Here is a 26,646-nt window from a genome sequence, read left to right as displayed (position 1 = left end):
AGCCTGAATCCATGCTGCTCAGATATCTGTTCTGACACTGTTATCCCTGCTGCATGAGCACTTTGAAGAATATGTGTTCTGATGGCAGGTAAGAACTCGTACCCGCATTTGCTTTTGCATTTCTGCAGGAGTAATATTTGGGAGCTGATGGCATGTGGAGGAAAACATTAGAACTTGGGCAGGGCTGGTGTCTGATCTGCAGGTTTTCTTAGCATGTTTGTCCTTAAAAGTATGTTTTGACAGAGCGCAGCAGTTTCTGTTCAGCTGGTGGTGGATTACGGTGATGTTGATTTAGGCTTCAGAATCCTTGTATTAGATTGCTGCTTGTCAGCAAAGTGCAGGATACACCACATGGAAACAGTGTGACCCCAGCTCCAGCAGTGGAATTCAGATAAAGTGATACTGGTTTCTCTCCTTTTTTTAATTATTATTTCTCTGGTAAAAGGCGTGAGTTTGCATGAGCATAGCTGTATGTTGCAGTTGAATCTGCCTTAACTTTGTGAAAGCAAATATTTCAGGAATAGCTTTCTTAGGATACACCAGGTGTTAAAACACTACTAAAGCAAAAAAATGTATTACTAACACTGAAAGCTCTCAAGTTTTGTTACTTCAGCCTAAACATTTTGGCTTCCTATTTCTAGGATCCCAGTGAGCTTTTGTAAGTGGAAGAACTGAAAACAGTTGAACAAGCAGGACTTGAGCTCCAAAGTTGTTTTTAATTAAAGGCTCTCTCTTTTGCAGACTACTCCCACATAGAGGGTTGGAAGCTCCTAAATTTCCATGCATAGAATTTTTCTTTATTCCCCTGGGATGACAATGGACTTGACCACCTACAAAGAATGCAGATATTGCAGTGAAAGCAAAAAAAAAAAGCTTCCTCTCCAGGCAGAGATTGGCTGAGAATGAAAATAAGAGCTGGAAGTTTTTGGTTGTGCTGTTCTTCTTGCAATCCATGTGCAACACAATTTCATTTTACAAAGAAATCCAAACTGTCCAGTTTTGACTGTGCTGGTTGCAAACACACAGAGGAATTCTCAGGCAATGAGAGTAGACGTTCCAGGTCAAAGTTTAGGGTGGTCAGTATGTCAAGGAGGGAATTGCACTCAATTTCAGGTTATGGTAAAAATGCATTAAAAGTGACCTTACTGTGATCTTTAATCAGGGGACCAGATTTCTACCAGTGAGAGCAGGTTTATTCCTTTTTTTTTTTTATCTTTTCAAAAGATAAAATTGCTTCTAAAAGCAAAAAGGGAAAACCAATCAAAACTTTGTGATTGAAACATTGTGATGAGCTTGTTCTTATCAGTTACCAGTGTGTAGCTGTTATGGTTCATTTGGGTCCCTCAAATTTATGGGACAAAATCCTCTGTAAATTAAGCTTTATTTTATGAGCTCATTAGGAAAGAAAACAAACATGATAAATAATTGTGTCTCTTCCAGTGCCTTCCCTTCAGAGGAGTGCCACTTTATGTGCACAATTTACACAAGAGCATTCCACTCTAAAATGATAAAGGTTTGGGCAATCCAGTTCTCCTGGTTTTGAAAGGATATGGGTACGCTGAGAAGCGGGATCATGAAATGCAAAGAACTGCCATTGCAAATCCCGTGACAATGCCCAGTTTTCCATGCTTGGTTTCTAGCAGATAACCATTAAATTATTGCAAACATTCCCTCTATATTATATAATGGACTCTGGTATAAAGTTAATCATAACAACTGTTTCTGTGACTGAGAGGAGGGGAGAAGAAAGAAGGAGGAGGGTTCTTTAGGTGACTAAATTGCCAGGGGTTCCTTGGAAAACTTGAAGCTCACTCAATAATTAACATAAAAGTTGTTTGCCCTTAAAATGAAGGCATGCAGTGAAAACTTGAAGAAAAAAAAAATAAAAAAAAAATGGGGATCTTTAGCAAATGAGATCAAAATTTTGAGTCACTGGAGTACATCTGTTTTGGGCAACTCCATCTGAGGTGTTTGACACGATTGAAGTTGCAGGGCCTGAGGCCTCAGCACTTTCTGGAAATTAAAGCCCCTTGAACATTTGAAACACACAGGAACATGTGCTATATGAATAACCTTAAAGTAGCTGCTATTGAAACTATAGGCCTTTAGTGTCACCTCTTCAGCAACACAGATGTCCCAAGGACTTGAATGGTTCTGGGGTTTTTACCCTCCTTTTTTAATATAGGCCTGCATTATATTCATATAATATAAAACTTTATTGCACTCTGTGCTAAAGGTGCCCAAGACACAGACTGTTGAACTGTTCCCCAGGATTGCTAATGCCTAATAACTTCTTCAGGGGAATGGATTCCATCTTTTTGATAAAGACACTTAGAAGCACATGGGCAATTTGGACATGGATGTTTAATGTGGCTTTTCAATTTGCTCATTAGAAAAAACCCAACCAACCAAACCTTAATTCTCTTTTCTGGTACTTGTGTAACTGGGGGGGGGGGGAGGGTGGAGGGTACTGGGGGGTTTTTGTGTGTGTGGGTTTTTTTTGTTTGTTTGTTTTTTAAGTTTAAATGTCATGTTTTGAATGTCTGGGCTCATGAATGCGTTATATTTTGGTAATTTTAATCTTTATTTGCTCACTAGCTTATGATCAGCACAAACTTTCTGTGGACGCCTCCCCTTGAGTTCTTTCTGGGGTTTGGATTGCTTGCTAGGTAACTGTGCTTAATAAGCCATTCTGCTCTCCTAATGTTACCTGGGATTGTACACTTCCATAGCTGCACATCAATAAAGACTAGAAATCCCAGCAACCACTTCCAGGCTCCTTTTGTTAAGACCCCTCACACAGCTCTAAATCCTTAACCCTGCTTATTAACTCATTCACTGCTCCTGGTGGCTCTCCAGACTGTGTTTTCTTCAGTACCAGTGTCTGGCATCCCAGGTATCTCATAAGTTCAGAAACATTTGGTGAAGATCCATCGTGATAAGAGGAATGATGATAAAATTCCTTGTGGAGGGACAAGCTTACTTCCAAAAGGCTTGATTAATTTGCCCATCTTCTGGGTACTTTCCAGCTCTTTACATCAGAACTATGTTTGTCTTGGCCTCCCTGAAAGGCAACAGAACACCCCCCAAAAAAGGGATGCCCTGTCCAAGGTGTGTAGGACACACGGAGATGAGTAGAGTAAGCTCATCATCATGGGTTTGGGTAGGCACTCTGCAGAAGTAGGTTAAAAGGGAGAATTTGAAGGAGGACAGTGAGATTCAACCAGAGTTTCTCCTCTATGGTGTGTCTGAGGTGACTTTTGCAAATGAACCATAAAGTGTCAGGAGTTCACTTGGGAAAATGCACGTGAAACAAGAAGGGCAGAGATGAGTGAGGAAGGACTTCCTGAAGGAAAATAAGTGGATCACATATGATGTACTAGAGAAGGGGGAGGGCTGCTTTGTGCTCTCTGCTTTTGACAGGTCTGCTGACTCCAGAAATCTGTCCTGAGGTCATTGTTCTGGATGAGGTGGCTGAGGGTGCAGTGAGGAAGAAGATGTAGTCATTAAGAGTAGAGATGAAAGCCTGGAACTGCATGGCCAGTAATGAATGGCTGTATCTCAGAAAGGAACAAAATGTAGATGCTGTCTGGAAACACAGAGGGGAATCAATAAGTTGAAAGTCATGCTAGTTTAAAAATTGTTGCAACAGAGAAAGAAAGTAGGAACAGGTAAATGAAAGCCTTTTCCCCCCTCCCTTGCTGTGTTGAATTTGACCTGACATCCATTTTCCATTGGCATAGCAGACTGTGACTTCTGTTTAATTGCAGTCAGACTTTTGTCATAGAATCCTGTTTGTCCTGAAGAGCTCTTTGCTGGGTCATTCTCTGAATTCTGTGATGGTTGTAGGATTTCCAAGGGGATGTTGCTCATCTCTATGCTTCTCGCTCCTCCCAGTGAGTTTTGGACCTCTTAGGTGAGTTATAGCCAAACTTAAAGAGAATTAGTGCTTTAGAAAATGTGAAGTTCATAAGTTTCCCTGAAATTATAAGCTGAATAGAGAACCTAAGCACACACCACCTGGTGGCATTCACTTCCACATCCATTTTGAGGAAGTGTGGCCAAAGATGTGTAGACTTATCTTGGAGCTGGTTCTAGCACTGCCACTGAAAGCAGGACTGTGGCAATTCAAACTGAAAACTGTGAAAGAGGGCAAATTTAGATTGGATATATGGAAGAAACTCTTTCTTGTGAGGGTGATGAGGCCCTGGCACAGAGAAGCTGTGGCTGCCCCATCCCTGGAAGTGTCCAAGGCCAGGTTGGATGGGGCTCTGAGCAACCTGGGATAGTGAAAGGTGTCCCTGCCCATGGCTGAGGGTTGGAATGAGATGATCTTTAAGGTCTCTTCCAACCCAAACCATTCTATGATTCCATGAAGATTACCTCAGATTTTGCTCCAATAAAATTAGCCAAGCTCACAGTTGTCTAGAGAGGGGAAATACTTAAGTGATCCAGCTGAGTCCATCTTTGCTTCTTCTATTCTCTCTTTATAGTTCTTTTGTGCCTGGGGAAATACAGAAGCAAGCATAGCCGAGTGTAAATTTTAGAAAGTGATGGGTTCCCCCCACTCATTTATCTTAATTAACAATTTAAAGACTCCTTGTAGAAATAAGCTCTGTTCTGTCTTGCAGACTCTTCTAGGTTATCAAGAGAGTGACTTGGAAGTTCTTAAGTAATGTTTAGTGAATAATGTAGCTGCTCACTGAATAAAGCTTTGAGATTATAATTTTTTTGAAGCAGTTATGTTGATTAAGTTCAAAGTGCCTCACCTTATTTCTGTTTTAGGAATTGCATTTAATTACAGTAAGATTTTGGTAGTCTTGCAGGACCATGGCTTTAAATCATAGGATTAACTGACTTTTAAAACTTCAGTTAATGCCAATTCAAGTAGATATGTCAGTTGTAAGATGCATTTTGTTTCCTGCATCCTTCAGTGCAAGCATGGAAGTGGAGGCGTGGGCTCATTTATGTGCAAAGTTCCCCAAAATATAGAGGGGGAAGGTGTTGTGTTTGGGTTCATACCTTAAAATGTGGGAAATATAATGGGTTTTTAGTGTGTTTTCCTGAAATGTGCTCTCAGTTCACATTTAAGTCCAGTGAACACCTCTCTCGCAGCTGAGGCTCAGTGGGATTGTAATTGAATGACAAAACATGGCAAATGCTGCATGTGGGCTTGACTGAAGTGTAAAGAGCAGAATCAGCCCTACAAAACCAAGGGTTAATGCAGTTCTTGCCAAAACAGAGCTGATGCTCTTACTGCCATCAATGTAAATATTGGCATTGCACACTGATGTCTTCAGTCCCTCAGCAGGGTGTGTTTGTGGACAAACGTGAGGGGAGAGGGGAAAAGTTGAGTGGGTGGAGCTGTGCCTTCCCTGGAGCCAGCTGGGACAATGACCTCTTTTCTCTCCTTTGAAGCGAGGGCCTCTCAAGGTGTAAGGTACCTTTGAAGTTGTGTATTTTGTAGCTTTTGTATGAATGTTTCCCCTACAATGAAATAGCTTGTTACTCCTCTGCTTTCTTGTTTTCTTTCACTCCCACACACTATTTAGACCATATTAGAGATGTATAGATATAACTTGCACTTAATGTTGCTGTTTATTAATAAAGTGTTGTGTAATAAAGCTGCTTTCTCAAATGCACTATATGTTTCATACTAATGAGGAACAAATACTTACACGGCTTTGGAAGACATTGCAGTGCAGTAAATGTATGCCTGGTGACTGGGATGATGAATCATGAGATGTTTATTTAATGCACATGACTTTTTTTGAGCTATTTGTCTCAGCATTTATATGCTGTGCAGTCTCCTTTGCATGTGGAAAAGGATATTCCTCTGGCACAGAACAAAATGCATCCCAGCTGCTGCCTTAACCTCTGCTGTGCTGTATCCAGCTCTCCTGTTGGAGCGAGTCCAGAGGAGGCCACCAAGGTGATTAGAGGGGTGGAGCACTTCTCCTGTGAGGAAAGGCTGGGAGAGCTGGGATTGTTCAGCCTGGAGAAGTGAAGGTGACCTTCAGGGTGACCTAATTGTGGCCTTCCAATACCTGGAGGGAGCCCACAAGATGGAGAGAGACTGTTTACGAGGGCCTGGAGTGACAAGATGTGGGGAATGGCTTCACACTGACAGAGAGTGGGTTTAGACTGGATATTGGGGAGAAATTCTTCCCTGGGAGGGTGGAGAGGCCCTGGCACAGGTTGGCCAGAGAAGCTGTGGCTGCCCCAGCCCTGGAAGTGTCCAAGGCCAGGTTGGATGGGGCTCTGAGCAACCTGGGCTAGTGGAAGGTGTCCCTGCCCATGGCAGGGGGGTGTAGTTGGATGATCTTTAAGGTCCCTTCCAACCCAAACCATTCCGTGACTCTGTGATCCAACCCTTTATAGAACAGTGATGTGCAGTGATGGGTCAGTTCACTCCAGTATCTCTAATGGGATTGTTTCACATTGACAGTTCTATTTCATACAAGCTGGAATACAGAGTGAGGGGAAGAAGTGCTTCATACAAAACCACCTGCAGGTGATACTTCAGTCCTAATCCTGAAACAGATTCAGGGTTGGGTTTAGTGATTAAGCCTGCTTGAATCGAATTCAGACTTGTATCAAGGTAAATCCTATCTCAAGAGCTGAAAGAAGCCCTACATCAGATACTGTTTTGATTTGCTGGTACATATCCTAAATATAATGCTCTTAACTTTTAAAACTTCTGCTCTGGAAACTCTCTAACTGAAATCTAGTTAGTTAGAAGCAAAGATCCTTGAGACTCTGACTTGAGTGCTGTCAGCATTTCCAAAATGCACTTGGGTTTTTGTACCTCAAGTCTGTGTGGAGTTGAGATGCTTTTTATATCTAAACTGAGGGAAAGGAGAGTGTTAATTTCGGAGTTGTTGTTCCTGTTGAATTAATTCAAGTGCGAGAGTGTGAAATTTACTGTTAAAAATGCAAGGTTATGTTCTCAGCAGTGACCAAATACAAAGGAACTTTAATAAGCCATCTGTTTCCTTGGCTCACCTGCTGGCTTGTTTGCTTTCAAATCTTTTGTGGGGATTTGAAAAATGTTTCAGAGCAGAGTTGGGTCAAGCCTTGAGGCTCCAAACTTGAGTCAAGATATAAGTCTTACAGACTGTGAGAGGTTTTGAGAGCAATAGCACTCCAGCCATCCATAGGTGTTTGTGACAGAGGGTCAGAACTTGGTTTTCTATGAAGGCATGTGAATTTTAGACACAATCTGTGATCATGTGCAAGAGGGAGATGTCCTAAAGGCAAACATGCTTGCTGAAGTCAGAGATCATTCTGGAAATTAAAACACTGAAGATAAAAATACAATTTTCAAGGTGGAAGAATTATTTCAACTGGTAACTGATAGTTGCCATTAACAAAATGTATCTTTGAAAGAGGCAAGAAGAAGCCAGGATGAAAGCTTTGCCTCCTCTTATCACTCCCTCACCTCCAAAAGAAAACAAGCTAATTCTTTCTGGCTAATTCTCACCAATACAAAGAGAAGAGAGACTGACAATTTGGTTTTTTCTGTGCTGTAAAGATTGCAGCTCAAGGAGAGATTTGTAGCTCAAGGAGAGGTTGGGGATGTTCTGTAATTATGCAAAATACCACTTGTAGCATCCCCTGCTTCAAAACACTGTTTCTTTCCCTCATTTTTTCCCACCAAATTGTTAGCTGTATTGCACCAGGAGAAACTGCCAAGCAAGCAGGAGTTCCTGTTCGAGGCAGTTGAAGGTTCTTGGATGGAAGTCAACTCGTAATTTGTCTGGGAAACTGCGACTTTGGGACTTTTGGGGGATTTGGGGTTATCCAGAGGCACAATTTCTTGTAGTCACAGTTGCTAGAAACAACCTCCTGTACTGTAAGGTTTATACAAACTCGTGTACTGGTGCCGTCCTGTCCTCTCACAGGTTGTGTGTGTGTTTGGGTATCACTTGTGGCACCTGGATTTTGGCCTGTTTCACAGACATGTGTTAGACCACCTTTTGGCCAGTCTAACAGAGGAAAATTCCTTGGTCTTTAAGTCTCTCTCGAGCTCGTTCTCAACACTGTCATCTTCATGGTTGTGGGACCTCTGGTTTGTTTGTTTTAAGCAGTGCTCATTATCTCAGAGGGTTCTTCTGGAATAGCAAAACAATAACACTGCACGAGTGTTAGTCCCACAAAAAGAAATTTGGATGCTATCTCTGTATAAACACTTACTTTTCAAAGAAAGTTGTACACTGATTTCAAAACCACCCCGTCATCCTTTCTGATAAAATTCTGTGTACAGAAGACCTTCACTTGATATTTTTGATTTGAACCTGCAGTGAAAGATCTTTGCCCATTTACTGGTAGGAAGCTCCATGTCTTGTAGGATATTTCTTCTTCCTCACTCTAAGGGAGGAGACTTTTTGGAAAATACTAGCGAGCTGGTTTCTAGCAGCCAGTTCTATATTTGCAGTCATCTTCATCTGGAAAAACGTTGCTTTGCTCTGTACCAGGATTCTTAGGGTGGGGAAAACCTGCCAAATATGTTCCCGTTCATGGGGAGGGCACTGTCATGCTCTGCTGGATGGTTTATAAGCTCTTTCTTAGCTGGGTAGCTGGGCTGGCTTATTTGTACTTGTTTGTTTGGTATTTTCTAACCAAGCCTTACTAGCATGGACTAACTATTCTTATTAATGAATGGCTTCCAGCCTGGGTGGAACAAGCTGCCTGTTTGTCCAGGGCCCTACCTCGTGTCATAATAGGGAAAAACAAGGAGCACAACTTGGCCATAGTGCACAGAGAGTGAAAAACAAAGGGTAAATGCCAAACTCCAAATGATGTTTGGTTACAGCTAATTACAAATGAAAGCACTCTGACTTTCAAGTGTACTAAACAACATGCTGGGTCCTTGTTGGGCTACAGAAGGTTACTGAACTGGCTGGTCAAAATTCTGCAGCAGGATTTTAGCTCTGATTTGAGGTACATGATGCTTTCAGGTGGTGTGAACCTAGAAATGAGGTGAAATCAGCATCTTAATTTTAGCTCTCAGGGTTTCTTGTGACTTAACGCTTACAAGAAGGTGTTTTGCAAACATCTGCTTGGAATATTTGTTTCTTAAATAGAGTACTTAGTTCTGCCTGTCTTCTGTTGAGCTTCAGCCTTTTCTGTATTTTGTAAACTAGCTGTGGAGAGGTAGCCAAATAGTAGCATATATATATATATATATTTGTATTTGTGTGTGTGTATATGTGTATGTTGGATTTTCTTTACACTTGAAAACTGAACAACTATCTGAAAGAGTAAGATGCCATCAGCCAATTAGGATGAAAGGGGAATTTAGGGAAAGTGTTGAATGCATGGTAATTGAGGAGGCTTCAGGCAAGGTAGTGGAAAAAAAAAGGGAAGAAGAGGGAAGTAACTGGGGGATGCCAGATTTCCAGTGCTTGGTTCTAGCCAGAACTACGTGTCACTGTGGAGCTGATGACTGACAGGCTGGGGAAAAGCTGTGATCAGAGGCGTGCTTTGGCTTGTGTGCCTCTCAGTAAATTACTTTTGCATTCCTATTCCCAGTCATTGCTAAAATAAGAAGTTGTGCATAAAACGAACTGGTTTTGAACTTACGGGATGGAGAAACCTCAAGTGAGATTTTTTCCTCCAACCCCCTCCATTGGCTTCAGAAAGAAATTTGTACAGTGTTGGAGGTAAGGATTATTTTGCCTCCTGTCATGTAAAAGGACCATGTGCATTCTGGACAGAGACTTCAGGTCAAAAAATATATTTGGGGCTGTCAGAGTGGCCCTCAGTGGAAAGACAAATAAGCTATTACTGATATGGAAGTTAACTGTCAGCAAATAAAGAACTGAATACATATGAAGGAAAACCAAATGCTGATAAGAGAATGTTACAGAGCTATAATTGGGAAGCAGAGATAGGCACACTGCCAGAAGGTTTTTTGGTTTTCAGACCTCTCTTTAAACTTCTAATGGATGGGCCTAGAAACCAAAACAGTCCTAGATTTATTTTTCTTTTTTTTTTTAACCTATTGTAGGAGAACTTTGCTTAGAAGTTATAAGGTGATTTCAGCACATAGATCTTCCACGTTCCTAGTGACAGGTCCCCAGAAGAATCCCATGGGCACTTGTGGGGCGCATGGAATCACAGAGTCATTGAGGTTGGAAAAGACCTCCAAGATCAGAGTCCAACCTCTGAGCAAACACTACCATGTCGACTAGACCAGAGCACTGAGTCCAGTCTTTCCTTAAACATCTCCAGGGATGGTGACTCCACCACCTTACTGGGCAGCCCTTTTATTCACACACTCCTTTAATTCAGCCCTGTGTGTTGTTTTACCACAGGCTTCTATTGGTTCTTCATCCCTATTTAGTCTACTAAAACTATTTATCCTATAAGAAATTAACAGGGAATGTTTCCCCTGAGCCTGAACTGTTTCAAAGACACTTTGTTGGGATCATTTACAGCTTTGGTGAACGTTATTTTCAAACTTGGAAGTGTCAGCAAATATTCCATTATTACACGGTGCCCCTCTTTAGTCCATTCTTTTTTAAAGATGGATGGTAGGAAAACAGATGACCAAACCTGATCAGCACTGAACACAAGACATTGTACATTGTGTGCTGACTGGGGGGAAAAAATGCACTTGCTGGCTTGCTAAATGGAGATAATACTTTGGGTGTTGACAGGCAGAAAAACAATTAGAGCTGTCGGATGCTTTGCTGACGTGTGCGTTGTCACACGGAGAGAGGGCTTGGCCTGTGCCAGGAACTCTGAACTGTTCAACCCTCAGCTAGGTATTAAGTTAATTAACAAAGTTCCTTATGGCTAGGCTTGGAATGTGAGGTCTGTTTATTTGGGAAGACAACTGGTCCAGGAACAAACAGGGGAGGTCACTGATGGGGCCTGTGAGGTGTTTTGTCAGTCGTCGTTGTATTACTGGCTGGTAAAAGACTTTTTTCTGCTTAGTTTATTGATACATTAAAATGATATTACCTTATTGAAGTGTTTCTGTATTTGCACACTGTGCAGATTCTTTGAATTATGTGATTTTATAGGGGAAAATATTTATCAAAACCTCTTTGGGTTTTCAGGTGCTTACTCACGTCTCAAAAGGCTATTTCTCTACACACTTGGCATTCTTAAAAGCTATCACTTTTTTATTAAATGTACGAGCACATTTGAAATCTAGTTTTACTTTATTTACATATATATTTATTTACATATAATTCTGGACAGGTATTTTTGGGCAGGTTACACATACACACAAATATATGTGCTGCACTGAGTTTTCCTGCACCATTTCTGCCTCCACGTGCAGTTCTGTTAAATCCATCAGCATCATCAGATTCCATGTTCTGTGTGAAACCCTACCCTGCCTGTCTTCACTAATCCTCTAGATAATTTTCAGATATCTTTCACTTTATCCCTGTGTTATCCCTTTTCCTGGTACTTAAAACTACAGGCAATATTTTGGAAGAATTATCACTTTATCCATATGGGATTACCTGAATACATGAGCTTCTTTTATCGTATTATCATGGTTTATTTTTTCTCCATCTGCTTAAATAACCCAGCTGTCTGATTAGGTTTTCTTTATTTGTTTTTGTATTTTTTTGTTGGTGGGTGGTTATTTTGGGTTTCTGGTTTAGTTTTGAGGTTTTGGTTTTTTTTAAGAATAGTCGTTATTGGTGGTTTGGTTTTTGTTTCAGCTTTGGGGAAAGGCTTTATATTTTTAAGACAATAATTCTTCTTGGAATTTTTACCTCAAAATTTTTGAATTCTGAGGCATCTCAGAATCTCCACTTAGAGATTACTTCTTGTGAGCCATGATGCCCATGGATGTATATGCAGAAGGAAAGCAGCTCCTGGAAAAGCTGAGTTCAGATCAGTAGTTAATCTAGTCATTAACATCAGATAAACCTTGAGCAGCTTGACTCTTGGTAACCAGACAGCAGAAGGCAAATGGCTGATTGCTCAGTCCCAGTTTAGCTCCCTGGGTTTTAAACTTTATTTCTGTGCTTCAGCATTTTCCTGGCTTTTGAGTGCAGAAAGAGATTTTTTTGACTCATGGGTTTTAGGGAAAAAACCAACCCTCTGATCATTTTATTTAATTAATAATCTGGGGAGTTTTCTTTTTTAAAATTTAACTGGGAACTGGTATACCAGACATGCTTAAAAGTGAAAACTGAGTAGATGAGGTGTGGTATGGCTTCCTTTTTTGTTTAGTATCATTGCAGTGCCTGTGGAAAAACTTGGGATAACAGGTTTATTTATTATATTAGCATATAATTAACGGGTTTATTCATTTATATTAGCTAATATCTGTCTCCTCACAGAACCAGCACAGTGCTGGCAGGGGTTAAACCACCTCTACAACACTTTCCCTGATGCATCTCCTTGTTTTGCTCACTTTCCTTTGTGGGGTTTGATACTAAATGCACAGGTTTGTTGGGAATAGGAACCTGCAGCTGTTTCTGTAGGGAGACAAAAGTTGGGCTCTCATGGATGGCTGTAATTAAAAGTGTTTCCCCCTTGTTTTGCTACAGCACCACCTGTTAGGTATTATTGAACTAACACTGAAAGCATCCCTAACCAGTCCCTTGAGACATCTGGGCAGCATAAAAAAAAAAAGAAGAGAGGCACTTGTTACTGGAAACTGTTACAAGTTTACTCTGGAGTTGTTTATTTCGTGCTATTTCTCTGGGTGCTCTTTTTATAAAAACTTTTAACATTTCAGGAAACAAACTGTAATGAATGTAACTAGTATGTCTGCACAACAGGTAGATATTGCTGAAGTGTGGGATCACAGCAGCATTAAGGTTGGAAAAGCCCTCCAAGACCATTGAGTCCACCCTGTGCTCGATCCCCACCTTGTCACCCAGCCCAGAGCACTGAGTCCAGTCATTCCTTGGTCACCTCCAGGGATGGGGACTCCACCACCTCCCTGGGCAGCCCCTTCCAATGCCTGACCACCCTTTCAGTGAGAAATTCCTCCTGATGTCCAACCTGAACCTCCCCTAGCACAGCTTGAGGCTGTTTCCTCTTGTCCTGTCTGTTGTTTCCTGGGAGCAGAGCCCGACCCCCACCTGGCTACAACCTCCTGTAAGGTCCCCCCTGAGCCTCCTTTTCTCCAGGCTGAGCCCCCCCAGCTCCCTCAGCTGCTCCTCATAGGACTGACTCTCCAGATCCTTCCCCAGCTCCATTGCCCTTCTCTGGACACCCTCCAGCCCCTCAATGTCCTTCCTGAACTGAGGGGCCCAGAACCGGACACAGGATTTGAGGTGTGGCCTCACCAGTGCCCAGTACAGGGGGACAATGCCTGCCCTGGTCCTGCTGCCACACTATCGCTGATCCCAGCCAGGTGCCATTGGCCTCTTACCCCTCTGGGCACACCTGGGCTCATGTCCAGCTGCTGTCACCAGCACTCCAGGGCCTTTCCCACTGGGCACTTTCCAGCCACTGTTTCCCCAAAATGTGAGGATGTGTGTGTGGTTCCTGTTGTATTTAAAGAAAGGAGGCTGAGTTGCTTCTCCTACCAAATAGGTGACAAGCTGAAATTGTTAACTTTCAGAATTGGTAATGAACACCAGGATTGGTAATGAACACCAGGATTTTTCTCTCCTGTAGCTGCTGCAGGACATCTGCTGCCTTCTCTCCGGTGTAGCTGCAAGTATGACTTGACGGATGCGCATCCATGGCTCTTGGATGATCTGGTGAACCATGGAGCTCAAAGTATGGGTGGATGGAGTCCAGAGAATCGTGTGTGGGGTCACCGAGGTCACAACATGCCAGGAAGTTGTAATAGCCCTTGCTCAGGCCATCGGTGAGTAGCTCTGCCAGCTGGGAAATGGGGTGAAGCCTTTTTTTACAGAGCTAAAATGAGGGGAGGTGTGAGGGGGCACTGAGTATGAAAGTACAATTTGCAGGGTAAACTTGTAGCCTTTGATCTTTCACCTGACAGAGATTAGAAAGAAAGCAAGGAAACACTTCGAAATCTATAAACTCTCATTCGATACAAATTTATTCTCTAAATAATAATAATATGCTGCTGTTTGTTATTGTAAATACAGCCTGGATAAAGAAGGTGCTAAACTGTCAATGTCTTGAGTACCAAAGAATATGAAAGCAGTGCATTCTAATGCTGTTCATTGAAATAATACACATTGTGAGTATCCTCAGTTATACTGGGAATAGCATAGACCAGTGAAATAGATCCTTCAGGTTCTCCTCCTACCCTTTCATTGTGGTGTGCAGGAGTAACTTGGAAATCTGTACAGTGTTAGCAATTTGCAGAGCAGTTTAGAAGGAAAAAAATAAAATCTTTCAGGCTCCACAGCCTCGTCAGATCTTTCTCAGTGACTAAGAGCATGATAATTTTTCATAGCTTGTCTTATCCAGATGAGTATTGAGTTTAATTTTGGTACTCATCTCTTTGGAATAGATTGTAAAAAATTTGTGTGGTCTTATATCTGAAATATCTTTATCTGAATAAGCCTCAACTTCATCCCTTCAGTATTTCCCATGCTGATTCTTATTCTTTGCTCAGAAGTTATAATTGACTTTAGATACTATTTAAATTTAGGCATTAAAGCCTATGTTTTACCTAAAATTAGATTAATAATTTAAAGGCTAACTTTTTAATTTTTCAGTGTGCCAGCAGTTTTGCAAATTGTATTAGCAGTCTGAACCAATTTAAAAATAATAACTTTCTAATAAAAAATAACTTAGGCTCACGAATGTCAACGAGATATTCCACCTGTAAGCATGAAATCAGTTTCTCTGAAATTGTGATGTTTATTTATTTAAATTTGTACTTCTGGACATCATTTCCACCTTCTTTCATCAGATGGAGTAGAAGACTGGAACTTTTTTATTTTAAGATCTAACGGGATCGAACACAATGCTAGCATGTGTTTATCTATATGCATCAAATAACTTTTAAAGCTTCATTTAAAAATTTCAAAAAGTTAGTTTGTCTCTCAAATCTTGTGTTTGATGTTTAACTGTTAAATGTGCTTTTACTGGTGGTGCTACTTGCAGCTTTTCATTTAATGTTAATTGGTTCCTGAATAGCTTTCATATCTTATTTTCTGCCTGTAGGTTTTTTGGGACACAATTATGCTGCCATGGTCATTTCCTAGTAATGATTAAGTGATACGTATTTAGAAATAATAAAGTGGTTGTGATACTTTAGTTCTTTACCTTGCTTTCAATATCTCTTTACTCTGTTTCCTTCGCCTTCTCCCACAACACAAAAAACGTCAGACTCCCGGTTCTAGACAGTAGTTTAATGTTCTCCTGTGTAATTTCTCTTTAGGTTTTTTCTGTATCCTCAGCTATCAGCCTGAACTCTTGTAAGGCCTCCATGAGCCTTGGAAACACACAGGTTTTGTCAGCTCTTCAGGCTTCCTTTTCTGTAGCACATCCCCAGTTCATCTGGGGCAGGCGACTCTGGTTCCAAGTGGAGATAAATTTCAGTTGCAACCAGAGCCAAACTAAGAGAATCTCTTGGAAATTCCTTCCTGAGGCAAATATCCTCCCTGGAAAACACCCATTATAACTTCCCTCTCACTAGGGCAGCTCAGACAGTATCGAACACCACCTAAATTGCTCTTTGGCAGGTGGGGCTTTCCCAGCCCTCCTGTCAGGCCATTCATCACAAAAGCAGCCATATGTCTGGTCCTTTGATTTGGCTGTAGGTACCAGCTTACCAGGAAAAAATGTCACTGGAATTTGAATGGGAATCTATTAAAATGTATCCCTCTAGCTCTCACCTGACACTTGGTGGTGGAAAGTAGCCAGTCTGAGTTGGCGTTCTCCTCACTTGGCTCCGGTTGTATTTTCCACTTTGCAGTCTGGCTCCTTCAACAGTCACAGAACTTGGCTGGATTCAGGATTGTTTTGTCTGTCTGTTGGTCTGTCTGCAAAGTTTTTGAGATGCTCTTTTTGTTTTATCACCTCTTACAGTTTATTGACTTAAAAAATACCCCCCACACAGTGCAGTCTTCTTACCTGAGCCTGAAGTGTGAACTGCAACAAGTATGTAATTTTCTTGAAGTGCAGTGTCTGGATATCTGCAAATTAACTTATGTTACAGCCATATCCACTGTAGAAAGCACAAGCCAAAGATATCTGAATTAAGACAACCATGGTTAAGAAGCTTCTTGTGGACAAATGAAGCTGCCTCTGTTCTAGAGATATGAAAAGTAAAGCTTTATCGTGTATTTCAAAAATCAAAATCAAAATTATTATAGAATGGACTGTGGTTAGATGGCACCTTTAAACATCTGCTGTTCAGACCAGGGTCAGCCAGACCAGGTTGCTCAGGACCATGGGCAGTTGGGTTTTGAATCTGGCTGGGCATGGAGACTCCTCCACCTCTCTGGGCCACCTGCTCCAATGTCCAGTCACCCTTCTTGTGTTTGCCTTAAATGGAATTCCTTGTGTTGCAAGGATTGCCTTTTGCTGTCACTTGATCAACTCCAGGGCCCTGTCTGCTGATCTCCTGCTGTGATAAGAACAAGAAAAAGGTTTCCAAATGTGTACTTTCCAACTCTCCCCTCCTGTCGTGGAAATTCAGTAATAACTTTGGGATACAAAAGTATTTTTTTTTTTATGTTTTATGGCTATTTTAATAAAAAATTATACTGGGTGCTGGGCTATGCCCCTTTGTAGGAGATTCTGTCCCATACCCTAATTCTGATCCTTTGGCCATGGTGTTCTGTCACTTAACTTGCCTGGCTAATGCTCCTTAGCCTATTCCTTACAAATTGGTGCTCTTTCAGTGAAAAAGTCTCTCTTTGGGGCTGTTCTCCTGATGGATAATATTTATGTTACCTCTTCTTGCATTATGATGTCCTTCTGCTGCCTATCTGTTGATCATTGCAGAGTAGGAAATGATTCTACCCCAAGTAAGAGGTTTAGGGAGGTTTGGGTTGTTTGGGTTTTTTTTTAAATTTCCATTTGGATTGAAGTTAAAGGGTCTGCATTAAATCTCAACACCCCCTCATTCTTTAAAGCAAAAAAAGAAGGGAGAGTTGTCTCCTTCAGTGATCCATTTTAGCATCTAATTTTGGATGCTAAAATGGATTGTGTCTCTGATTCAGGAGGAGTTAGAAATGCCTTAGATGGAGGGTGGGTCACTGGAATTCTGTTCAAGACAGACATAAAACTATTCAGTTAGAAGTTTCCAGAGAATGAAATCACCTCCCCCTGGGATCTTGAAGAACACTTGATAATACCTTTTATGAGTTTTATCCAGGCCTGCTTTATTTTTTTATTTTATTTTTTTTTTAACTCAAGCTGCTTACAAGTTACAAAAATTTGGCTTTTAGTACAAATAAGAGGAGTGATGGTTTCATCATGAAAAAATAAGCCCTCACCACTTTGGGAATGGAAAGTAGGATATGGACTTAGTTGAGTGTGTAAGTGTAGTGACTCCTCTCAAAAAATCATTATAATGCTGAGGGGAAAAGCAGATGGGATCCTAAAAGAGAGTGAGCATATCTTTGTAGCTGATGACTTAGGCAAATGTAGTTAAACTATGGATGGTTTTGTTTGGTTTTGTTTTTTTTTTTAATTTGGCTTTTACTGGTTGTTTTCCATTCAAATATGAAAAATAAAAATATCTTCCAAAGGAACGTGGGACTAATGCTGGAGTCACAAATATACTTGTCTTGTTCCATCAGAAGTGTTCTTCTCCCATTTCCAGCCCCTGTGAGGATCGTTACTGCATTCATTGTGATTTCTTTTACCCCTGGAGACTAGAATGCATCTTTTGTAGTCAGAACGACATGTTTATTTCCTAGAAAGAGAATATTTCAGTTTAGAGACACAAAGTTTGAATTTCTTGCCCAAGTGCACTTTTGTTTTCTGCCCTCCCCATAATTTTCTGTGGCAAATAATAAAATGGCAGACTTGCTTTAAATAGTGCTAGGGGCTTGGGGTTTTCTGGCTGGAGAATATGAGCAACACTCCACTGAACAAGAAGTACAGCTGTCTCTTTTTAAAATTAAACAAATGCAGCTGTCAGAGTTTTGTTTTTGTTTTTTTTTATTGCAGTTGAGTATTTTCCCCCAAAGATAAATGGGGTGTGTTTATGAAAATAAAGCACAGATTTGTCTGTGCTGTCTCAGACGTGTGTTACAGCATCGTAAGGCTCAGCCAGAGCTGTGTCTGGAAAGATCACACCACTCCTTTTACAGGAAGTAAATGTAGTGACAGGAAAAGGGGGAATGGCTTCAAACTGACAGACAGTAGGTGTAGATTGGATATTAGGGAGAAATTCTTCCCTGGGAGAGTGGTGAGGCCCTGGCACAGGTTGGCCAGAGAAGCTGTGGCTGCCCCAGCCCTGGAAGTGTCCAAGGCCAGGTTGGATGGGGCTCTGAGCACCCTGGGCTAGTGGAAGGTGTCCCTGCCCATGGCAGGGGGTTAGAATGAGATGATCTTTAAGGTCCCTTCCAACCCAGGCCATTCTGTGATTCATTGATGCCTCTTATGTTCATCTCTTCTGCCAAATAATTTCTGCTAAAGCAAGTGCCAGAGGTGGCTGTCAGAGAGAGGGAAAAGTGTCTGAGCAAATTGAACCTCAGCACCAGCTCTGAAGAGAATTAGAAGAAGGGAGAAATTCTTGGTGTGTACAAACTAAGGTTTTTACTGTTAAATTAATCATGTAGTTTACTGCTAAGAATTGCTTAAAACTTGTGGTGTTTTGACCCCAAAGTTTTGCTCTCTGCCACTTCAGATAGCAACCTTGAGGGATAAGAAGTACGAGAAAGCTGTGTGCTGTGATGAACTTTCTAGTTCAGGAATCTGGTGACAGTAACCTCTCTGAGAGGCACAGTGGCTGGGTGGGGTGATTTGTCTGCACCTTGAGTGATGTGATACCTCTGGAGCAGTGCTGGTGCCTGCAGCAGAAACCTGGGCTGCTTGATGTGCTTTTGTTGTCTGACTTCGGCCAAACTGCTCCTCCACGTTGTTTAACCTACTTAGGACACGAGTCTAAAATAAATGTGGTACCTCGGGGTGCTCAGAGAAAAAGACAATTGAAAGTATGAAGTGAGTCCAAGTGCTTTGTGTTGTCAGGGTGTGATAAACACTTGTATACCCTTCTTTTGAGAGCCAGGATAATGGTAATAAACTAAGGCTGCAGTTCTGATAAAGATGCTGGGAGCACGGCTCTGCCCAGAGAACTCAGCAGGCCTTCAGTGGAGCCTGGATATCTCTGTGGGTATTTCTTCCTAGGACTGGACTACTCTGATTCTTTATTTTCTATGGAATTCATACATGTGTGTGCAAAATATGGCACAAGTTGAGAAATCTGAGTAACACAAACTCTAACCTCTATTTTGAAGGTTTTTTTGCTCTTAATCTTGGGTATTTAATGAGTTCTCAAGTAGCCTGACTGGCATTTTTTAAAAATTGCTGTGGATGTTAAGTATGGCATAATGAATGTAATATCAGCTTCATATTTCACAGATAGAGAGTTCAGATCACCCTGGACTGATTAAAATTGCCAGCAATTACTTTTCTATCAGTGCTGTCAAGGATTCAGGAGTTGGTGCTGTTGCCCCTTTGGTAAGGCAGAGCATTTTCACCCACGTGTTCCACATATTAGGAGTTCTTAGAAGTTTTTACCCACATACAAGTATGTTTTACTTTACGTGGCCTTTTTAGGGAAGACAGGATCCTTCAGCCTGTGAGACCAGAGCAGTGACTCACCTGCTTGCACTGACTCACTGCTGTAGGGCCTGGCTCTTGAAGCATGGGAGACACTTACTGAAAAGATCTTGCTTGGCATAAACATTTGTAGCCTGATGGGAAAGATAAGGCACAGTACTTTTTTTTTTCCTCTCGTGGTGTATCATCCTACCTTCATACCAAAAAAATATGGTGCCTGAAATTCTTTAAATGTAGAGGATGATGGACTTCTGAGAGAGACTAAAGGGTTGAATCATTCCTGAAAAAGAGAATTGATGACCTCTCAGGTTACAGTCCTGCTAGAAGTGTTGCCTGAGAAACACTGCTACTGCTTCTTTCCTTTGGAGTTTCATTTTCACTTTTGCCAGCAGAAGCAGTCACTCATGTCTACTGTGTCAGCTGCAAATATTAAAGCACATAGAGAACCTTAAAGTGAATAATAGTTACATGAGTCCTACTGCCTTCATGGAGTGTAATTTAAAACTCTGCCGCTTGAGAGTCTAAAAAAAAATGTTCAATTACCTTGTTCCTGTATTTCATTAGTTTAATCACTGTTCATTGTGATGGAATCTGTGTTTAAATTACCAAATTACATCAATCCCAAGTTTGTGTGCTTATGGAGCTGTAGGTGGGAACTTAACCTCTTAAACTTGACACTGGCCCTTTGTGCAGATCCAGTGTGCTGTAGAGATGTAAAGATACACCTACTTCTCTTACAGCTTGTCATTTGCTGTCTTGCAAAACAGATATAAATTCTTGATGATTGGTTTGAGATGGTAATATCATATGGTTCATGTAGGGTCTTCATTCCGGGGACCATATAGTAATCATAGAATGGTTTGAGTTGGAAGGAATCATAAAGATCATCTTGTTCCAACTCCCCCTGCCATGGGCAGGGACACCTTCCACTAGCCCAGGTTGCTCAGAGCCCCATCCAACCTGGCCTTGGACACTTCCAGGGATCCAGGGGCAGCCACAGCTTCTCTGGGCAACCTGTGCCAGGGCCTCCCCACCCTCACACGGAAGAATTTCTTCCCAATATCCAATCTAAACCTACTGTCTGTCAGTCTGAAGCCATTCCCCCTTGTCCTGTCACTCCAGGCCCTTGGAAATAGTCACTCCCCATCTTCCTTGTGGGTTCCCTTCAGGTCCTGGAAGGCCACAATTAGGGCACCCCAAAGCCTTCTCTTTCCCAGGCTGAACAATCCCAGCTCTCCCAGACTTTCCTCACAGCAGAGCTGCTCCATCCCTCTGATCACCTTGGTGTCCCTCCTCTGGACTCTCTCCAACAGCTCCATGTCCTTCCTCTGTTGGGCCCCCAGAGCTGGAGGCAGCACTGCAGGGAAGTCTCCCCAGAGCAGGGCAGAGGGACAGAATCCCCCTTTCCCCTGCTGGCCATGGAGAAGGGTGTAGAGCCTTTTGCTTCCACCAGCCCCTGAATTGCTGTTTTTTTGAACAGGAAAACATGGAACACAGCACTGGTGATGCTTTTTTTGGGGCTGTCTGGGTTGTTTTCTCTACCATTCGCAACAACACAAAGCTTTGATAGAATTATTAAAAAAACCCGAGTCCTAATAATTTCTAGTTGTGCATATTCTTAAAGTTAGATTTCAGAAGTCACAAGGGATCCACTGGCAAGGCAGGTACCCACCATGTGAACATGAGTACAACAACTAAGGCTGTGCTTTGGCTGCTCACTGAATTGACTTCTGAACTGGTCACTGACCTTTATCTGGAAATACTGCATAATTCTGCATGAGATTTAATGTAATTTGGAGCTGGGAGAAACACTGTAGTTTAGGGGATACTGTACATTGCTGGCACAAGGCTCATTACGTGAACACAACTGTAACTTAATTTTTCAAATGATAAGGTTTGCATGAATGAGGTGGGGCTGAGTTCTGCCAGGTGCTTTTTGTGTCCAAAAGCTCACAGACAACATGCAAGGCAAGAAGCAGCATGCAGCCGTGGAGCTGCTCTTTGGCATCAACTCAGGCAAGCTGCTTTTTTTTTCCTTGTCAGTGGTAGCACATCAAAACCAGCAGTTTGTTGCAGGGACGCCTGTGTTCTGAAACACTCTATCATTAGTTCTGAATTAACTCATTCACCCTTTCATTTGTGAATTAATCCCCTCTAATGCAGGCAAACATCACAGTTGTGGTTGTCTGGGTGTTGTTAATCTGCATCATACATAGGCTGAGCACTAAACCTGGGTAATGATCTCGGATGAGGACAGCTTTGTTTTAGACCAGTCCTGAACTCCAGGTGTGGTTGTTGAACTCTGTAAGTATTACTTCCACAAAACACTTTCTTTTATGTGGCTCTTGAGTGCTGAGTTCATTATTTAGGGCTGTGTGTTGATTTGGAACCCTGAGCTAAGATGGAAATAGTTCTTGGCAAGTGCTTTGCTTAATTCTTTAATTCGCTTTCGGTCGAGATTGTTAGAGCTTTATTCTCCTCCCCTCCTTTCCTTTTTTTTTTTGTCTGTTGTTACATTTCTTTTAAATGATGAATTTAATAGCAGAGTGAATAGAAACTGCACGCTGCTCATTCCCCTAGTGGTACCTACCTACTCCTGTTTGCAATTTTCAGACAGCTTTGAACTTGACTGTTTCTGACACAACACAAGCATTAGTAACACAGCCATGATTACAAGCTGAAAGCTTCTAAGAGTAACAAAACAGAGCAGCGAAGTGCAGCCTTTGTCCTGGGTTCTGGGGTATGTTTTTACTGAATTTTTCTCTCAGGGATTTTATTGTTAATATGCTAGGGCAAGCAGCGCTAGGTTTATTTTTCCTACAACAACACCAATGCCTGCAACAAACTATAAATCTTCATGGATCAATGAACAATATTGTGAGCTGGCAAAAATCTCTCACTTTATATCTTGGCATAGTAAACTTGTTTTTGAAATACTTTATTAAAACAAACCTTAAATCTGTTTCTTAGAGTGTTGGCCAAGCATGTTAGTGCACTGACAGATTTTTTTTTTTTCCTTTTTTCCTCTTTCCCCATCCCCCAGTGCCTGCCTACAGTCACTTATTTATAAGGCTTTTGGGGTGGTGGATTGCTGTTCTCATGCTGCCTGGTTTTGTTGATTTCTATCCGTCAAATCCTTAAGCTCTCACTCCTGACTTGGAAGTGAACATGGACATTTTGGTCTCTGAACTTGACCAGCCAGCGACTTCTGGGATAAGGCAGGAGCCAAAGCTGCCCGTTCTCTAGGCAAGGCCTCCAGAGCCAGTTTTTGTTGTTGTTTGTGCATCCTGAGCTAATTGTGAGAAAGTGAGATCAGAAGAGCCATTTCCAACACAGTAGTTGCATCTTGGGAAGCTCTTTGTAAGGCAATATTGAATTTTAGGGGGGTGCATAGCAGGTTAATTACCACAGTCCCCTACAAATCTGAGGTGAGGAGTCCACGTGAGTGTTGTGATTGGAGGTGGGAGGCAGATCTCCCGCCTAAGATTAGGATATTTTTGTCCTTTTGGAAAAAGTGTGGTGCTTGGGCAGGTGGTATGAGGAAAAAAAAAATGCATTAAATGGATTACCACTGATATCTACATTTCTTCCAACTCTTCCACTCTGTAGTTGTATGTATGACAGATATTTTAGGCACTTATGTGCTGAAATAAATCATTTGAATGATCATCTGTCATGGAAATGGATATAGGTAATGCATTAAAGTAGTTAATGATGTTTTTAAGGTTAATGGCAATTGTGGAGCTGTTCAGAAATTCATTAGCATTGTGTGCTTTAAAAGCAGTTGATCTTTCACATCTTTCTGTAAACACTGTTGTGGCTTTTAAGTGAAGTCACTTTGATAAGGGAAACTCTCTTCTGCATTTGGAGCGTGCTGTATCTCAGAGTAGTAAGAGGAGTTTGGAAAAATCCCATGAGGGGTATCAGAGGAAGAAGATTCCTGAGCTGAATTTAAGCATGTCGGGTGGCAGCACAAATGAAGACTTAAACGTAAGTCTTGTACTGTTTTGTTCCCAAAAAGCACACCAGACTGCACTCACTGTATATCAAGCTATCACCAGAGTGCTCAAAAAAACTCCCAGCCCTGTTAAAGGACTTGAGCTGCTTCCTGAAGGATGAGTATCCCAGGGGGAATGTGGGAGCTGCTGTTCCAGAGGAGCAGCCTGTGCAGGGAGCCCCATTGCTCGTTTGCGGTTCAGGCAGCCTGTGTTACTCTGGTCCCTGTGCTCTCCTCAGTGAAGGTTTGTCACACCAGCAACACTGCCAGGGGCCATCTGAGCTGGCATCCCACTGCTGGGACCTGGGCTGGTTCTCCCCAGTGTCTGAGTGGACAGGGGGGGCATGAACTGGGGGACTGAGGCTCTGTCAGTCATTAACAGCTGCCTCTCATTGATGAAACAGCTTAGCAGCAAACACTCCTCCCTTAAATTTGATGTTTCTCAGTGGCTGAAACATGTGGGACTCCTGTTCATGTTTTCTTCCTCTAGAGCTTTGTACTGGGTGTATTTACGTGGTGGTTGCCAGCATCACTGGGTCACTTGCTTTAAACTTTGCTGGAGGGTGGTGAGGCCCTGGCACAGGTTGCCCAGAGAAGCTGTGGCTGCCCCATCCCTGGAAGTGTTCCAGGCCACGTGGGATGGGGCTCTGAGCAACCTGGGACAGTGGAAGGTGTCCCTGCCCATGGCAGGGGGTTGGAACGAGATGATCTTCACGGTCGCTCCCAACCCAAACCACTCTGTGATTCTGGGAATCCAATCCCTCCAAACCTGGCGGCAGCCCCGGGGGTTGTACGGTTTCCCTGGTGTGTGGGGTGTGAACTGCTCCTCGCTGCTGCTGCGCGGGAAAGGGTTTGGAGCTGAACTCAGGGATGTGCGGGCACGTCAGTGAGGCAGCGTGTGCTGTGACACGCGAGAACAGCGCGGGGGGGACGTGGGGCGGGACACGGACACTCCTCGGGGCTGTACGGGGACGGGACAGCCCGCGGGGCTGTGCGGGGGATGGAGAATGGCACACGGACACCCCGCGGCGCTCTGCGGGGGATGAGGGATGGACAGACACCCCGCAGGGCTGTGCGGGGGATGGAGGATGGAGAATGGGACATGGACGCCCCCGGGGCTGTGCGGGGGGATGAGGGATGGATGGACACCCCCGGGGCTGTGCGGGGGGATGAGGGATGGACAGACACCCCCGGGGCTGTGCGGGGGGATGAGGGATGGATGGACACCCCCGGGGCTGTGCGGGGGGATGAGGCATGGGGATGGACACCCCCGGGACTGTGCGGGGGGATGAGGGATGGATGGACACCCCCAGGGCTGTGCGGGGGGATGAGGCATGGGGATGGACACCCCGGGGCTGTGCGGGGGGATGAGGCAGGGATGGACACCCCCGGGGCTGTGCGGGGGGATGAGGGATGGATGGACACCCCGGGGCTGTGCGGGGGGATGAGGGATGGATGGACACCCCCGGGGCTGTGCGGGGTGCGGGACACGGACGGTCCCGTGCCGCGGTGTCCCCGCGGTGTCCCCGCAGCGCCCTCCCGCGGCCGCGCTGACGCTGCGCTCTCCCCGCAGGGCGCACCGGGCGGTACACGCTGATCGAGAAGTGGCGGGACACGGAGCGGCACCTGGCGCCGCACGAGAACCCCATCGTGTCCCTCAACAAGTGGGGACAGTACGCCAGCGACGTGCAGCTGATCCTGCGGCGCACCGGGCCCTCCCTGAGCGAGCGGCCCACGTCGGACAGCGTGGCGCGCATCCCCGAGAGGACGCTGTACCGGCAGAGCTTGCCGCCCCTGGCCAAGCTGAGGCCGCCCGGGGACAAGTCCATGAAGAGGAGAGAGCCCAAGAGGAAATCCCTCACCTTCACCGGGGGCGCCAAGGGGTTAATGGACATCTTCGGGAAGAGCAAGGAGTCCGAGTTCAAGCAAAAGGTGCTCAACAACTGTAAAACGACGGCAGATGAGTTGAAGAAGCTGATACACCTCCAGACGGAGAAGCTGCAGTGCATCGAGAAGCAGCTGGAGTCCAACGAAGCCGAGATCCGCTACTGGGAGCAGAAGTACAACGCCAGCCTGGAAGAAGAAATCCTCAAGCTGGAGCAGAAGATCAAACGGAACGAAGTGGAGATCGAGGAGGAAGAATTCTGGGAAAACGAGCTGCAGATCGAGCAGGAGAACGAGAAGCAGCTGAAGGAGCAGCTGCAGGAGATGAGGCAGAGGATCCTGGAGTGCGAGAACAAGCTCAAGGACTACGTGTCTCAGATCCACAACATGGAGAGTGGCCTTGAAGCAGAGAAGCTGCAGCGGGAAGTTCAAGAGTCCCAAGTGAATGAAGAAGAGGTGAAGGAAAAGATCGAGAAGGTGAAGGGTGAAATTGATATTCAGGGCCAGCAGAGTCTGAGGCTGGAAAATGGCATTAAAGCTGTAGAAAGGTCTTTGGGCCAAGCGACCAAGAAGTTACAGGTAAGATTGTGTGTTTATCCATAGCTAAAGGAAAGTCAAAGACATGACCGTGGCAAATTTCTCTCAAGCAGATTTAGAACCCGTGAAAAAAAAAAACAAACACGTGAGAAAGTTTCCACTGTGACTTGGGGTAAAAGGAGGAAAGTGTTTCATTTTCAGATTGCATTTCAGATTTTTTTTTTGAAGGGCAGACAGTTTTCATTTCACATGTGTGTAATTTGCTCATTGAAACCATCTGAGATGAAAAACAGTAATTTACAGCATCATAGCCTTTCTTGAGGCTAAGCTTCTGATCCTTGCTAGGTTTGTCTGCCACCAAAAGAGATGAATTAAAAAGAACAGTCCAAAAGCAGCACCTGGATAGATGGATGTAGAGCTAAAGTAGCTATTACCTTACAGGGCTTTTGTTTTAAAGAACAGCATCCCCCTTTTCCTGGCTGACTTGCTGGTTAAATTCAGATCTTCCAAGCTTGTTCTAAACCTAAAGATGCACAAATCTAAAGTCCAGGAGGAAGTAAACTGAGCTCTGT

At 43.3% G+C, this 26,646-nt stretch overlaps 1 protein-coding gene across 2 annotated transcripts in view; it reads left to right on the top strand.

Moving 5' to 3' along the window:
- RASSF8 (Ras association domain family member 8) overlaps nucleotides 1-26,646 on the top strand; it is an 82,178-nt gene that overhangs the window by 47,315 nt on the left and 8,217 nt on the right. For both annotated transcript variants that reach the window (XM_027711715.2, XM_027711713.2), the window contains exons 3-4: nucleotides 13,606-13,801; nucleotides 25,227-26,116. In XM_027711715.2, coding sequence (XP_027567516.1) covers nucleotides 13,699-13,801; nucleotides 25,227-26,116 — 993 coding nt within the window. In that variant the 5' untranslated portion in view covers nucleotides 13,606-13,698. The remainder of the gene's footprint in view (nucleotides 1-13,605; nucleotides 13,802-25,226; nucleotides 26,117-26,646) is intronic.

Source organism: Pipra filicauda, unplaced genomic scaffold, assembly GCF_003945595.2.
Source record: "Pipra filicauda isolate LSUMZ 115617 unplaced genomic scaffold, ASM394559v2 scaffold181_size1560634_pilon, whole genome shotgun sequence".
Taxonomy (NCBI): Eukaryota; Metazoa; Chordata; class Aves; order Passeriformes; family Pipridae; genus Pipra; species Pipra filicauda.
Note: the sequence above shows the minus strand (reverse complement) of the source record. Positions and strands in the feature narration are given on the sequence as shown.